General features: G+C 42.0%; 1 protein-coding gene across 1 annotated transcript; it reads right to left on the bottom strand.

Annotated features, from left to right (window-relative positions):
* Window positions 1–461: 461 nt before the first annotated feature.
* ATP5MC3 (ATP synthase membrane subunit c locus 3) lies at window positions 462–5,653 on the bottom strand. Its single transcript, XM_075180582.1, has 5 exons — window positions 5,549–5,653; window positions 5,233–5,333; window positions 4,337–4,414; window positions 3,678–3,871; window positions 462–880 (listed from the first exon to the last, which is right to left on the bottom strand). Exons 2-5 carry the CDS (start codon window positions 5,269–5,271, stop codon window positions 766–768), a joined length of 426 nt encoding a protein of 141 aa, XP_075036683.1. The 5' UTR covers window positions 5,272–5,333; window positions 5,549–5,653; the 3' UTR covers window positions 462–765.
* Between the last annotated feature and the right edge of the window lie 8,829 nt (window positions 5,654–14,482).

Raw genomic sequence — 14,482 nt, 5'->3', positions numbered from 1 at the left:
TTACATACACTGATCAGCTGCAACATTAAAGCCACCTGCCTAATATTGTGTAGTTCTCATGCTGCCACAACAGCTGACCCAGTGGCGGATCCAAGGGGGGGGGGGGGGGCGATCGCCCCCCTAGCAGACACTTGCTGCCGACGGCTGCACAGTATGTGCAGGTCCGTCCAGCTGTGACAGGCAGGGACAGTGTCCTGCCCGGCTGCTCTGATTGTGTTTTCAGCACACTGTCCCTGCCTGTCACGGCTGGACGGACCTGCACATACTGTGCAGCCGTTGGCAGCCTAAACTGTTAGAAGGGGGCGGGACCTAAATTGCCCCAGGTACAGTAGTTTTCTAGATCCGTCCCTGAGCTGACCCATCGAGGCATGGGCTCAACAAGACCTCTGAAGCTGTCTTGTGGTATCTGGCATAAATAACCCCACACAAGCTTACTCACAATAGAGCAATTACACAAGTCATTACTATCTGTATGTTTTTAATGCATTGTTTGTAAATGGCAAGGTACATTTTAAAAATTAGTGCTTTCAAAACCCTACTGGAGGCTTCAGATATTTAGGACTTCATAGATTAAGGTGTACAGTGACTAGAGTATGACATGCAAATCATACAGTACAAAGTTTTTTTAAATCCAAGTTTTACCATTTTTAATGAAACAGACTTTGGAAATAGAGTACATTTCCATGACAACACGACATTTCTTGGGAGCCAAAGTAAAATATTGTTTACAGCTGTTCTGTTTAGTATCGGCATGTCCAGAATCATTTACATGGCAAATAAGATCAGGAAAGCAACCATCAAACAAAACAGACCCATAGCTTCAGACAGGGCAAATCCCAAGATGGCGTATGAGAACAGCTGCTGTTTCAAGGATGGGTTTCTGTGGAGAGAAAATACAAATAAGTGCACATGGCTCACACCATCCTATACAAAACATGCATTGGACTATGGTTTCTCTATCATTCCATACTAGCAATAACCATGATTGGGATTCAAATGTGACAACCCAGTTATTCCAAGAGTTAACAGTCAATGCTTAATTCACCGACATTAGAATGTAGAGTTGTCTAAAGCATCCTGCTTTTATATTACTAAGTACATACAGGTTACAGATCGGAATAGACATCCACTATAAGTTTAGATTTGGTGTTAAATGCTCCTTTAGAATCTTTCCTGATGTTCACTAAATCCATTGGTTATACAGTGGGCAAGTATTCCCTTATATTTGCCATATCCCCATACAACATTGAAGCAAAGTTCAGGCATTTGGCAAGTATCCACCCCTTGTTTTAATACTTGGCAGGGGCACATTTTCCTGTAGTTGCTGCATGTCTACCAGCTTTGTACATCTGGGCACTGCAATCTGCCCATTATTCTAGCAACACTGCTCAAGCATGTTAGAAGGGGACAGCCATATTTAGAGGGCTGTTCGAGATATTTTTGCATTTAAGCCTGTCCAATGTGACTTGCTGTATATTTGGCCCATTGACTGGCTGAAAATCAAGTCCAAGTCATGGGTCTCTGCAAACTGACAGGTTTTCTTATTTTATGCCATTCAATTTGCCTTTAGCCTAGTCCAGGGTTTCCCAAACCCAGTCCTCAGGGCTCCCTAACAGTGCATGTTTTCCATATCTCCTTGCTGGAGCACAGGTGTATTCATTACTGACTGACACATTGTAACAGATCCACAGGTGGTCCTAATTATGTCACATGTGATCCAGAAAACCTGCACTGTTGGGGAGCCCTGAGGACTGGGTTTGGGAAACCCTGGCCTAGTCCATGAACAAAAGCATCTACATAGTATTGTGCGCCAACCTCTATGATTTATAGTAGGAATAGTGTTCTTGCTATGAAGTACAATGTTAGTCATGCAAACACTTAGCATTCAGGCTCTTCCTCCACTGAGGGGAGTCTCAATTATTACTGGGAAACTAGGTGATTTTTCATAAGGTTCTTCCTGCCACTGTGGACATGTAGATTTCTGATGTGCCAGGAAAATTGTCCCGTGGACAGTTGCTCCCATCTCAGACATGGAATGCAAGAGTTGCCATAGGCCTCTTGTTGGCCTTCCAATAAGCACCCATCTCAAACATATGGCAGGTAAATTCTTGACAAATTCAGTTGCATAATCTGCTCTTCAGTTCTTTATAAAAGGTTTGATTGTACCCAGTGGACCATTGACCAAATATGACCACTAACTGCTCCACCATTTGTTAGGTGTAGGTCAAAGGGTGCAAATATGTAGGAAATAAACTAGTTGCTATTTGTAAGAAAGTATAGTGTTTTGACAAATATTGTTAATTGCAAGAATCACAAGTTAATTTTGATTCCATGGTGGAGGGAAGTTAAATGTGAAGAGTTGGGTGAATTCTTCATAACAATTGATATCAATGACCATAGAGATTGTAGCACCTGTTTTCACATCTAGTATATAAACTTTTTCCTAGCAGACAATTCTCATCCAAGAATACTAAAGGACACTGGAGTCTAATTTTTTTCTTCTTTTAACATAACAGCTTGTACTCTACAATGTTAATCATATTCTGTCACAGTATCTGAAATTTTATACATAAATGTTAAAAAAAACTGACCCAATTGAAAGAAAAACCCCTCTTGCTCATAATTTAGATTAAGTAGAATTAACTCTTCATGTATTGGAACCACAACTATTCAATACAGTTTAAACTTCATGCATGCAGTTTCACCAGGAAAAGCAAATTCTCAGTTGAGGAATATTCTTTCAAAGGTTAGTTTCATGCAATAAGAGCAACTCCAGTAACTTACAAACTTCAACACTCTTAGTATTGGGATACTAAATATGCATTTACTTAAGGACTGATGCAGTTACATACAATGAAAGCCAACCATCACTGTTCTTATAGTAGGCAGATTGGTGTATTCTACTTCCATCAATACTAAAAGCATCAGTCTCCCTTACACCACTTCAGTGATTACCCTCAAGTCAATATTCTCTGCTATGAATTCTTTACTGGACCTGGTCTGCCAGTGAAAATTATGACAGGAAACCATTATTGCTTGTAATTTATTTAAAGCTGGTACTGTCTTGCTCACATACCCAATATATTGCAAATGGTTTGAGATCAATCTTCAAACATTTGTAATAGCACAAAGTAAAGATGCCTCTAGCAGTCATGTTTTAGTAGCGTTTTTCTCTATCCAGGCCAAAGAGGGTCGAAAAATCAGGCTAAATACCTCAGTGTATCCATAAAACACTGTCTAAGTACCAGCATCTTAATCCTTCAACATCCCATAAATGCAAGATTATAAAACATCTCATCAATTTATAGTGCAATATGGACTTTAGCCAATATTCTACAGAACCAGTTTTTCATTTCTTGGTGGAAGATGCTCACAGCTCCCAGTGTAATGCCAAGAGTGATCTGGCTGCTCAGCTTAACACTGAAGGCCCGTCTCACATTTTGTTCCTTAATATAATCAATTAGTACATTCAAAGTTAATGAATATTTGAGTCCTATCCTTGTGTCTGGCCCTATAAAGAAAGTCTATAATTTATAGAGAATATGTCTGAGTCATTTAGGTATACACTTTAAATACATGCCAAAGTATAACATAAGCTTTGTATTCAGATTTTGCATTAGCAAGATTCCAGAATGATTGGGTCATGCAACCCGAAACAAATCATACAGAGAAGTTACCTGGCATAACCAATGATGAGACTGCCGAAAACTGTTCCGATACCAGCACCAGAGCCAGCCACACCAACTGTGGCAGCACCAGCACCAATGAATTTAGCAGCAGTGTCAATGTCCCTGCTAACAGCACTGGTCTGGAATCCCCTCAGTACCAACTGGGTGCATGGGTTTTGTGTCCCACTGAGGAGTGCATTTCCCTAAGAAAACAGGTAAAAAAAAGCAAAATAAAACAAATATACTTTCAGCATTATTAATTATACATTTCTTTAATGAGCCTAGCATCTGTATTGATCAGAACTGTTGTAAATTGTTAAACAAAAGTATTGCCCTTGAATTAACCCAATGACCTGCAATGAGGGTGTCCTTCAAGGTACTGGCCTACAATATAACTGCAGGCATTTGTTTTCGTCAGCATTACTAGTGAAATGCTACAGATCGTGCAAGATGAGTTACAAAGATTTCATGTAACATTAAAGTCTGTTTAAAGTTATCATTTAAAAAATGACTTCCCTCGATAGGACATGAAACACTTATAATCCAACACTTTAGTTTAAGGTAAAGAGCAAACACATTCAAGTGTGAGACTGGATTGTTATAAAGTAACCATTATAATTTGACATTACAGAATGAAGGCCAATGTCAAACACAAGATTGATAATTACCTCTTCAGTTCGGACCTCTGGCCGAGACAAAACTGATGCAGAGATTGGTCTGTACAAAGCTCTGGACCCAGCACGAACCTGATAGGAAAATACAAGTATCATTTACAACTGCCACTTGTGACAATTACAACACTTAGGGGCATATTCAATTGTCGGCAGAAACGCTGAAAATCTTGCGCTCCGCGCACTATTAGTGTTATTATGGTAGTTTTTTCGCTGGATTTCAGCTTGTACCGTAACGGTAGTAGTTTTTACGCAGCAGGATATTCTAACAATTGAATATGTCCCTTAAAGTCTAAATACAAAGGCGCATATCCACATTATTGCAACACCATATTACCATCAATACAGCACACTTTCTGCAGTAAGACGCATTACCGCAGAAACCTAATTGAATATGCCCCTAAATTAAATTCCTTCAGTGCCACACAAATCATATACAACCTCAATAATCAGAATCAATGTATTACACAAATTCAACAGAACTAAACCACAAACTTGCAAATATGTAATTAGACAGACACCACCCCTTCCATATCAAGTAGTTCCTTAAAAGCAGAAAAAGGTCACTATATAGTTATAAATACAGAATGAAGAGAAGCTTTACTAGTACTGCTGCTAATCCCAAAGCAATCTAATAAGCATTACAAAAGCCTGAATGGCGGCCTGTGTCCTTGGAGTGGAAGTGCCTTAAGGTCATGGATATGCAGCAGGCCCGTGATTGTAAAAATGCTATTTGCAAGTGAAAGGCCAGCGGACAGTGAAGCACAATGAAGACAGACCTAGGACTGCACAGGAGAGATACAGGGCGGAACACCTGCAGGAAGACATTGACTTTGACCTACAAGAGCCGGAGAACTAGGCCCCTCTGCAGCACCCCGCCCGGGAACACTCACCAGAGATGTAGTAGAAACGAATTTCGCGCAGGCATACATGTTTGAATGAAGCTTTGGTGTTCTTCGGTTGGAGATCGGGTCAGGCGTCTGTATCAGTCCCTCTGGAGGGAGAGAACGGGGAGAATAGGGTTACAGGCTGAACAGACGGAAGTGTCAAGGAAATAGGGCGAGACGGACAGAAATACAGCATGCAAATTGTATCCAGAAGGCAGCTCGGATAGAAACCCGCAAGCGGGGTGCACGTCTGTACGTTACCGGGAAGGATTACTACGGATTACCCAGCACCCCCAGGCCCAGAGCGTTCCCCTCCTCTTACCGGCACCAGAGGTCGAACTGAACGGAGAGCAATACGCAAGCGCACTACGCTCTTTATAAAGAGAACCCGGATGGAGGGAGGAGAACCCACTCAAGGTCACTTTGTAACAGCTTTATTAAGACAGTTTGTACCACAAACAGCTTGTCCTGGCTAATGTCAGAGGGAGTGTAGGGAAGTATTAACGACCTTACTGTCACATGAATACGCTTCGGCTACTCCTGTCAAACACAGGGATCTCCATTTCCTGCTCTGTGCAGGGCTATTGTCATTCAGTCAGTGATTTGTATCATATCCTTGCAGTGATTTAATGCAGGATTTTCCTTTAGTGGAACAAATTCATTTAAAATAGCTTAATTCAACAGTAGTAATTTATACAGTACATTATAGTACAGTATATTACATATACAGTAGCATTAAAAGAACAGTAACTTTTTTTTTTACACTGATCTAAGCTACCCGTATAGAACATTATAGTTTACAACTGTCACTTGTTTAAATGAACAGTCCCAGGTTTGACAAAAATGTAAATATAATTTATAGTGCAAAATTTATATAATTTCTTTATCTACATAATCTAGACAATGCATACCCTAGTGAGCCCATGTATAGCCCAACAGATCACTTTGATGTTGACCATCTGATGCTAATGGGTATATAAGTAACTAATGCTTGTATTTCTTTATATTTCTTGGCAAATTCTTTCATCCACAAGTATGGCGCTCAATAAAGTACCATATCTAATAAAGCAGGATACTGAAATTACCCATTTAATATAGTAGTGACTGGGGTTTGTCCCTGTGGGATGTCAGTGATTTATCCTGCTCTCCCGGCTCTTCCATCTCCTTTGGGTGGGCGCTCTCCCTCTCCATTAATCAGGTCACCAGCATCTATTGGATTTTAGAGTGCTTATAGGTGATCCCGTAACTCATGCAAAATCCCTGCAGACTCTCTTAGCAGCCTTGCTCATGTCTGCCTCTGTGGCCATCTCTGCGGGATCCCCTACTAGTTCTCTTATTTATACGGGTTCTGACCCTCTGTTGCCTCTCCTCCTTGCAGAGACAGACCGTATCAGAATACCTCTACCTAACGTCGGGTCTGTGTGATCCCACTGTCTGCCACCAAATGTAAGGATGTCAGTTTTTTAAAACCGAAGTTCATTAGGTTACCCGGCCTCCTTAGGTTCAGAAATCACACAGGCAAGAAAAGAACAACAGATACATTGCTATCTTTACTTATAAAAAAACAACAGAATATAAAACTGCACACTTTAAACAAAAGGTCAACAGATCACCAGTATCAATAGGAATCCTGGCAAGGTTCCCCACCTATCTCCACCTACCTTAGCCACACAAAAATTCCACAGACAAAAGAGTCTGTCAACAGAAGGTCCATGGAGTCTTGGTATCTTGCTGTATCTGGCCGTTTGGCCAACTCTCCATCAGCGTGGTGGGGCATCTGGGTATCAGTTTCCCCACTCCTGTGGGCCCACCAATTTACCAAGAACCTGGCGAGTATCTCCCGATGGAATGAGGTGATGACAGGTCCCAAGATGGAGCAACAGTCTGCTTCCCCAGGTACAGGTCAGCAATGATTCCTGGGTCTGCTGGTAGAGAACAGAAACTGAACACTAGTCAGTCCCACACCTTCCAGGAACCAATCCTCAGAATGAATACCACCTCCCCCTTGGGGTGGCTTCTTATATCCAAGGACAAATTACCAAGTGTTTTCCCCTCCCCGGGCAAGCCCCTGGGACTCTCCTGCTTAAACATTGGTGGGAGCTGGGCCAGGGGGTTGGAGTCGGAGTGAACATGACCTGGCTTCCACAGTGGCTCCCCTGCTGTGTCCCTACCACACTATCAGGGCCAGTACTGTGGAAGACAATGGGTTATATCTTTCCCTACCTCTAGGATAGCAAACAGTCCCTCCTGAAATTAACCTTCTACGCTTGTGTTTCATGTGAGGGCTTCCAGCTGCCCCTCACTTCCTGTTCCTTACTTCTTACTCCCCCATGTGTCCGCAATAAGTTCTCCTCCTGTCTGCCGGGCACAATTTTAGTATCTTTCATTCTCCTCCTTACCTCTGTGATTTCTGAACTTAAGTGGGGCCAGGTATCTTATTATTATTGTAGATTTTTAAGGCGTGTTGAAGTCAAATAATTGGATGAAGTCGGCTAAATTGATTAATATTGGTTTACCGTGCCATTGTGATTAGTGCGCTACGGTTAATAATGCAATCGCACAGGTAAGCAACACACAATTACATTCATACTTACATTTGTAAATAGTACACATTTATTAAAGTTCCAATCCCCATTCATTTATTAGTAAATGTATTAGAGATGATTTATATATAGATAAAACTACAGTAAAGGTAATTATGGTTCAGGTCCTCAGAAATGTGTGGAGTTTGGTCTCATATTAATCTATATTTTACAAGCTGAAATCTGGTGTCAACAGACTAGCGATCGCACATAGCAAGGTATGAGTGGTATAATATTAATACTCTAAAGCACTTTGTTTATGGGCCGGTTTAAACTGTTTTGTCAGCGGGAAGACACATATGCAACAGTTGGAGTGAGTTGTCCCCACCTTTGGAGAGAGACCAAATTATCTGACCTATGACCAGCAGTCTACTGGAACATTGTAAATCCTGGACCAATGAAGAACTTTCTTAGTGTTATCTGTTTATATTTGTGACAGTATCACTCTTTTGTTAACTCAAACTGTATGTAAGCAAGCCCTGGCCCAGTATTAAATCTCTTTGACTGCAGACTTCAAGACTGAAGCTGTACCTGGATCCATGCGTAATGTATTAGGTTATACCTTCTTGTATTTTGTTATACCTTCTTATACATCATCATGGTTTATTGTAATTCTGCTGTATTTTGCTATTAAATCTCTTTGTGCGTTGGAACCACAATAATCACATTGCACAATATTTATCGGTAGCGATAATATGAACATAACAGACGCCACAGTGCTCCGCATAGCCGTTCAGTAGAGAAAACAGTACTTAGATAAAATAGTGACATACAAGCTAGATAAAAAAAATGCAAATATGAAAACAAAGGTTATGAAGGTCCCTGATCATTAGGAGCTTACATTCTAAATAGAAGAGGGCACAGCTGAAACAAGAGGAGCGTCTCAGAGTGGAGATTGGGACAGTTGTGAGGGGGCATTAGTGTGAATAGTGTTATCGGGGATAAGGTCACCTCTAAAAAGAGATGGGTTTTCAAAGAGCGTCTAAATATTTGTAGGCTGTGGGAAAGTCTGAGTGTGGTAGGGAATTCCATAAGTGGGAAGCACACGGGAGAAGTCTTGTAGGTGGGAGTGAGAGGTGGTTACCAGAGAAGAGACAAGGCGAAGGTCAGAGGTAGATCTAAGGCGGTTGCAACAGTCAAGACAGGAGATGATAAGAGAATGGATAAGAGTTTTGATAGCATGTTGAGTTAGAAAAGGGCGTATTCTGTTTCTAAGGTGGAGTAGAGTCTGGATGTGAGGAATAATAGGGTGGAGTCAAGTGTGACACCAAGGTAGCAGGCTTGGGAGACTGAAAAATTTGTGGTGTTATTAACAGGGAGATTTGAGGTCAGGTGGTAGCTCTGGCAGGAGGGAAGATAATAAGCTCTGTTTTGGACATGTTGAGCTTTAGGTAGCGTTGGGAGATCCATGTCGAGATAGCAATAGCAGAAAGACAGTTGGTTACATGAGATAGTACAGAAGAAGAGAGCTCAGGGGAAGAGATATAGAATTGGGTGTTATCAGCGTAGATGTGGTATTGGAGGCCGAATGAGCGAATTAGTGCCCCAAGTGAAAAGGTGTATAATGTAATAAGTAAAGGACCAAGAACAGAGCCTTTAGGACCCCAACAGATAGTGGGAGTGGAGGGGAGGATGTTGCAGAGGTAGAAACACTAAAGGAGCGTTTCAATAGGTAGGAAGTGAACCAGGAAAGAAATATGTCACGAAGGCCAATGGAGTGAAGGGTGTGTAGGAGAAGATACTGATCAACAATGTGAAAAGCAGCAGAGAGGTCCAGGAGAAAGAGTATGGAGGAATGACCCTTAGACTTTGCTGGAAGTAGATCATTGATCACTTTTGTAAGAGCAGTTTCAGTGGAATGTTGGCGGCGGAAGCCTGACTGCAGAGAGTTGAGAATGGAATGAGAGGAGAAAAAGTGAGACAGGTGTTTGTACACTAATCAATCAAGTTTGGAGGCAACTGGGAGGAGAGAAATAAGGCGGTAGTTGGAGAGAGAGGCTGGATCAAGAGATGGTTTCTTAAGAATTGGTGAGATTGGCACATGTTTAAAGGAGGATGGAAATGTGCCAGTGCAGAGAGACAAGTTGAAGAGGTGAGATAGAGGTGGGCATGCAGTGGAGTAGAGGGAACGGAGAAGTTGGTAGGGAATAGGGTTGAGGGAACAGGTTGTAGGGTAAGATGAAGAGAGGAGTGCATAGACTTCTTCAGTTAATGGAGAGAATGAATTAAGGGTGGCAATGTTGGTCAGTGTCACAAAATTGATAATTCTGAGATCGTCATTATAAAATTAATGTAAATATATATAAATAAATATAAATACTAATGTAGGAACAAAAATCAGCACAATAGTACATGATTGTATGAGAGTTTCTTTCTGTTACCGTACTTCATCCAATTAATATTTTTGGGTAAAATACAAAAACAAAGCATAGGGTAATTTGGACCTCTCTAATAAAGATATCTCTGAGACACGAGACACATATTTATGGTTAGTTTAGGTCCCAGGTAGGAAGGTTTATTATGTCTTCTTAGTATCCATTGTTCCTGACTGAAAGAACATCTGCATTAAACTGTGTTGAACGTGCAGTGGCGTAGCTGGATAGTTTTTATCTCTAATTTGAGTAGATTTTTGCAATCTCGGAACTGCCTAGAATCGTATTTATTTTGGTAAACTACTAATGTTTTGGTGTAGCACTAGGTTTTTTCCCGATATGGGTTCCTTAATATAATGGGCATTGTAAGGAATGATAGTATGTATACATGTGATCGTGCTATTCATATATTTCTTCTAATTACCAATACTCCCTGTGATGATACCAGGATGTTAGGGTAGGAACCCAGAAGAAAGTCCTGGTATCAAGGGGTTCAGGATCACACAGGCAAAGAAAAGGTGTGGATACAACGGTATCTTTATTACAGCTAACTGCAAACAATAGCTTATATATATATCAAACCATAATTCAAACAACACCCAGTGTTCACCAAACTTCAACCATCACCCAGTAACACCCCAGTGTTCAATAACCCCAAATTGTTTATAACGAAAATAGGTTTTCTTTACCAGTCCAAGTTATAGGGGAAGGATGATGTCCGTGATTAATAGAATAAGCCAGGCAGAGCAGACAAGTCTGCAAGTCCAGGAAAAGCTTGTAATCCAATAGCCACAATACTTCCAGGTAAATTCCTCCTCAGCACACGGGCAGCAGTCAAAACTCCAACGCCAGTAGCTTCTAGAAGCAAAAATCCCACACACAGAAATCTCTCCTGCAGGCCTTCTTAAAGGGACAACATTTCCCATGTGTGGAATCCCTCCCTGCAGGGTTATCCACAGGTCACAGATACTGGGATTGGCTGGCAGGTATTAGGGGGGTGGAGATGGGAGTGGAGAGCTGTCCTTCCCTCATGGCTTTCCCTCCTGCTGTTTTGGAGACTAGGAGTCTGAAACAGATCCAGGGGAAACAATAGCTGCTCCAACCAGTTGCTGATTGACTTATTCCTGGTTAAGTAAGAGAGCCTCCCTGTTTTAACCCCTTCCAGTCATTTGTGATGTCAGAGGGGCTCCAGCTAATCTCAGCTTCCTGTCTGTAAGAGGGGGGGGGATGCCTTAGTCAGGAAACAGTACATCCACCATGTTGTAATCCGATATAATGTTCAGATGAATACATGTAACCCACCTGGCTTTATTTAAGAATAATATGGTCAACTTAAGTCCATCTCATAGGTTTTTATACACACTTAGATTATGTAACAAATGAGGTTAATAAATTAATGCAACCCAATGTTCACCTAAGCACAAGCAACTTTCATTCTAAGTGTTTAAAATGACAGATGGGGAAAATGATGGCTGTCAGACCCATCGCGTCACATATACCTCCCCCTTCTTAAATCGGGGCAGAGGGACTGGTCTCTTTAGCGGGACCAGGAGGGATGCCTCGGCCAGGTGGGTTTTGGGGTGCCTCTGTCCATTGTCCATTTTGACCAATCTCCTGGGGTGGACATATCCCTGGATCTGGTGGGCGTTTATTTAACAATCCACAATCTCTCAAAGTTCTCGCACTCTCCCATAATTTTAGTTCAGTCTTCCTCCCTGGGTGATGCAATCTCCCACCCACATAGAATAGGCAGAATATTAAAGCATCCAAATAAGTTTGATAATACCACTTGGAGTTTACCGCTTTATTCCCATCCAGCTGCATGTATCCATCTTTTTGCAAAGTTCCCCCCTCCCCCACATCAATCTCCACAGTGGGCACTAACACCTTCGCCTCTGGCGCATCAGGGTAGTGAGTATCTCCCTCCTCCCCCACTTCCATAAGTGAAAGCTGCAAAAGAGTAGGTTCAGTTTGAGGATCCACGATATCCAATGAAGATGTTGGATCTGTAACTGCATCCTTGTTATCCCAGGTACTTCCAGCAAACTCCTGTATTGGGTCACTGGAGTCATTTTCCATGATTGGGTTGCACAGGGGTAATAACCTGGAGTGTCCAGCTAAATTGACTTGTAACAGCTGGGATCCCCACTTCTTTTTCCTGCTTCCTTTCTGTTTACTGGACAAAGGACAGGATAAGCAGGTTTTAACAGAACTTTTCCTGGGTGGCTTTTTGCCACTTTTATTTTTAGCCTGTGACATTCTGATCTCCTGCGAGTCTGTAGTTTGGAGATTAATAGGGCTCAATTGATGTTTCAGAAGTACTAAGCCAAGCATATTACTGTTTTCTCCATTTACCTCTTCAGCCTTCCCTTGTATGTCAGCAGTGTTAATTATCTTTGAAGAAGTACTTACAGTTCTGTTAATGTGCTTTCCTGGAGAAGGAAAATCTCCTGGGTGGTAATCCAGGAGTCCAGTTCCCTGATCATGTTCAGACACCTTTTGCACAGTTCCTGTAAGGACACCCCATTCTGTTCCACTCAGGGTAATTTTCAGAACTGTGAGGTCTTCTAAAGGAGAGGAATGTGACTCTCCAGAATCCTTAACAGGGCCACTTCCAATTATCACTTCTATTTCCTTCCCATTGTCCTTTGTTGTAGGGACTAACTGATTGTCACTCTTTGTGTTCTCCCTTTTGACCCCTGGCATAACAATTCCTTTTTCCTCTCCTTTTAATTCTGTCATATAATCTGTAATAATGATTTCTGCTGAGATCATCTGTTGAGCAGGCTTATCTTTCTTTTCTGTCAGACACGGGTACAGCTGCACATCATTTGCATTGGAGAGCACACATGTGCTATCCTGCATTACTTCAATGGGTAACACGTTTTCAGACACAACAGGGGTGAATAACTGGCCTTTTCTGCAATTCTGGGCTGACTCATACACAGTCTCAGGTGCCAGTAGCTCTGGCAGATTATCACAAGATGCTACATGGTACTGGTACTTACATGGTAGTTCTTTTCCATCCAAGTCACCAAATAGGAGGATCTCTCCTAGTCCTTTCTGATTACTCAGAGGTACAACATCCTCACCAAACAGTTCTTCTCCAGCCTCCCCCAAGATGGTAGCTTGGGCAGCTGTGTATAATCCGGTGGGATTGACCTCCCCCTGTTGGTTACGGTGGTCAGCGGGAGCAGAAGAGCAGTTGTAGGTTATGATACTCTTCCTTAAACTGGAGGGCAAAAACATTTCTCGATAAGTGCTTGTCCCAAGGGTGCTGTCTTGGGAGTACCATTGATCACGCAGCATAAAATCACTGTCCTCTAAATCAGCAAAAGGAAACAGGTAGCACAAATTCTCGTGTGGCTTTGGACTAATACCCCTCAATGTTTCTGTTCTTTGGTTGGCCTCCCCCTGATTACCAGACTGAGAAACACCTTTTTTAGTATGTGACAAAAGAGACTGTAATTGGCGTTTCTCAGTATTTATTCGATAACACTGATCCTGCCACATTTCAGTGTCAGTGAGTCCTTGTAGCAATACCTGGTCCTCTGCTTCTTCAAAACTCTGTTGCAGACATTGCATTTGTTCCCAAAGGGGTATGTGCGGACCTAAAGTCAGTATCCATTTCCTATAGACACTAAAGGCATTGCTGGGATTCTCCTGATCCTTTAAAAGACGTTGGAGGATATCCTTATGCGTGCAGTACAGGTACGGTACACCTCTAATCTGACATTCTACAATCAATTCCTCCATGCTCATTGTTTCCAGTGGGTCTGTGTAATCCTCTAATGGGGATGATTCAAGGATTAAATTTGTGGGGGGCTCCTCAAACATCTCTCTAGGTTCCAGCAGCCTATTTTGGTCCTTGCTTCCATCTATCTTGGTTGCCAAGCACATATCATACAGGTACTGCTGATTATGGTTGTAACTAGGTTTTCCCCTGGCCAGATCCTGCATAGTACAAATAACTTCATTTGTAAAATCATCCCATCCTGGTTCATCCCGAAATTTCCAAGCACTTGCTTCCTCTTTCAACATTAGGAACAAATCCAACAGGTTCTCCAATTTCTCCTGTAGACTGGCTCCTTTCCATGTAATAATCTTTGGGCACTCCTCATCCCAATAATCAAAAATGTGCTGCATTGTGGTGGGGTGGTGCAACACATCCATATCCCCATCCTGCAGACACTCCCACAGTCCTTCATCCCAGTACACCTTTCTCCTGGTTGTACTGGACTGTATCATCCCTTCCTTTGGGAACTTTTGCAACAATGGGCTGTGATCTGCTCTCCTCTTTCC

This window comes from Mixophyes fleayi, chromosome 7, assembly GCF_038048845.1.
Source record: "Mixophyes fleayi isolate aMixFle1 chromosome 7, aMixFle1.hap1, whole genome shotgun sequence".
Lineage (NCBI taxonomy): Eukaryota > Metazoa > Chordata > Amphibia > Anura > Limnodynastidae > Mixophyes > Mixophyes fleayi.
This window is presented reverse-complemented; position numbering and strand designations above follow the sequence as displayed.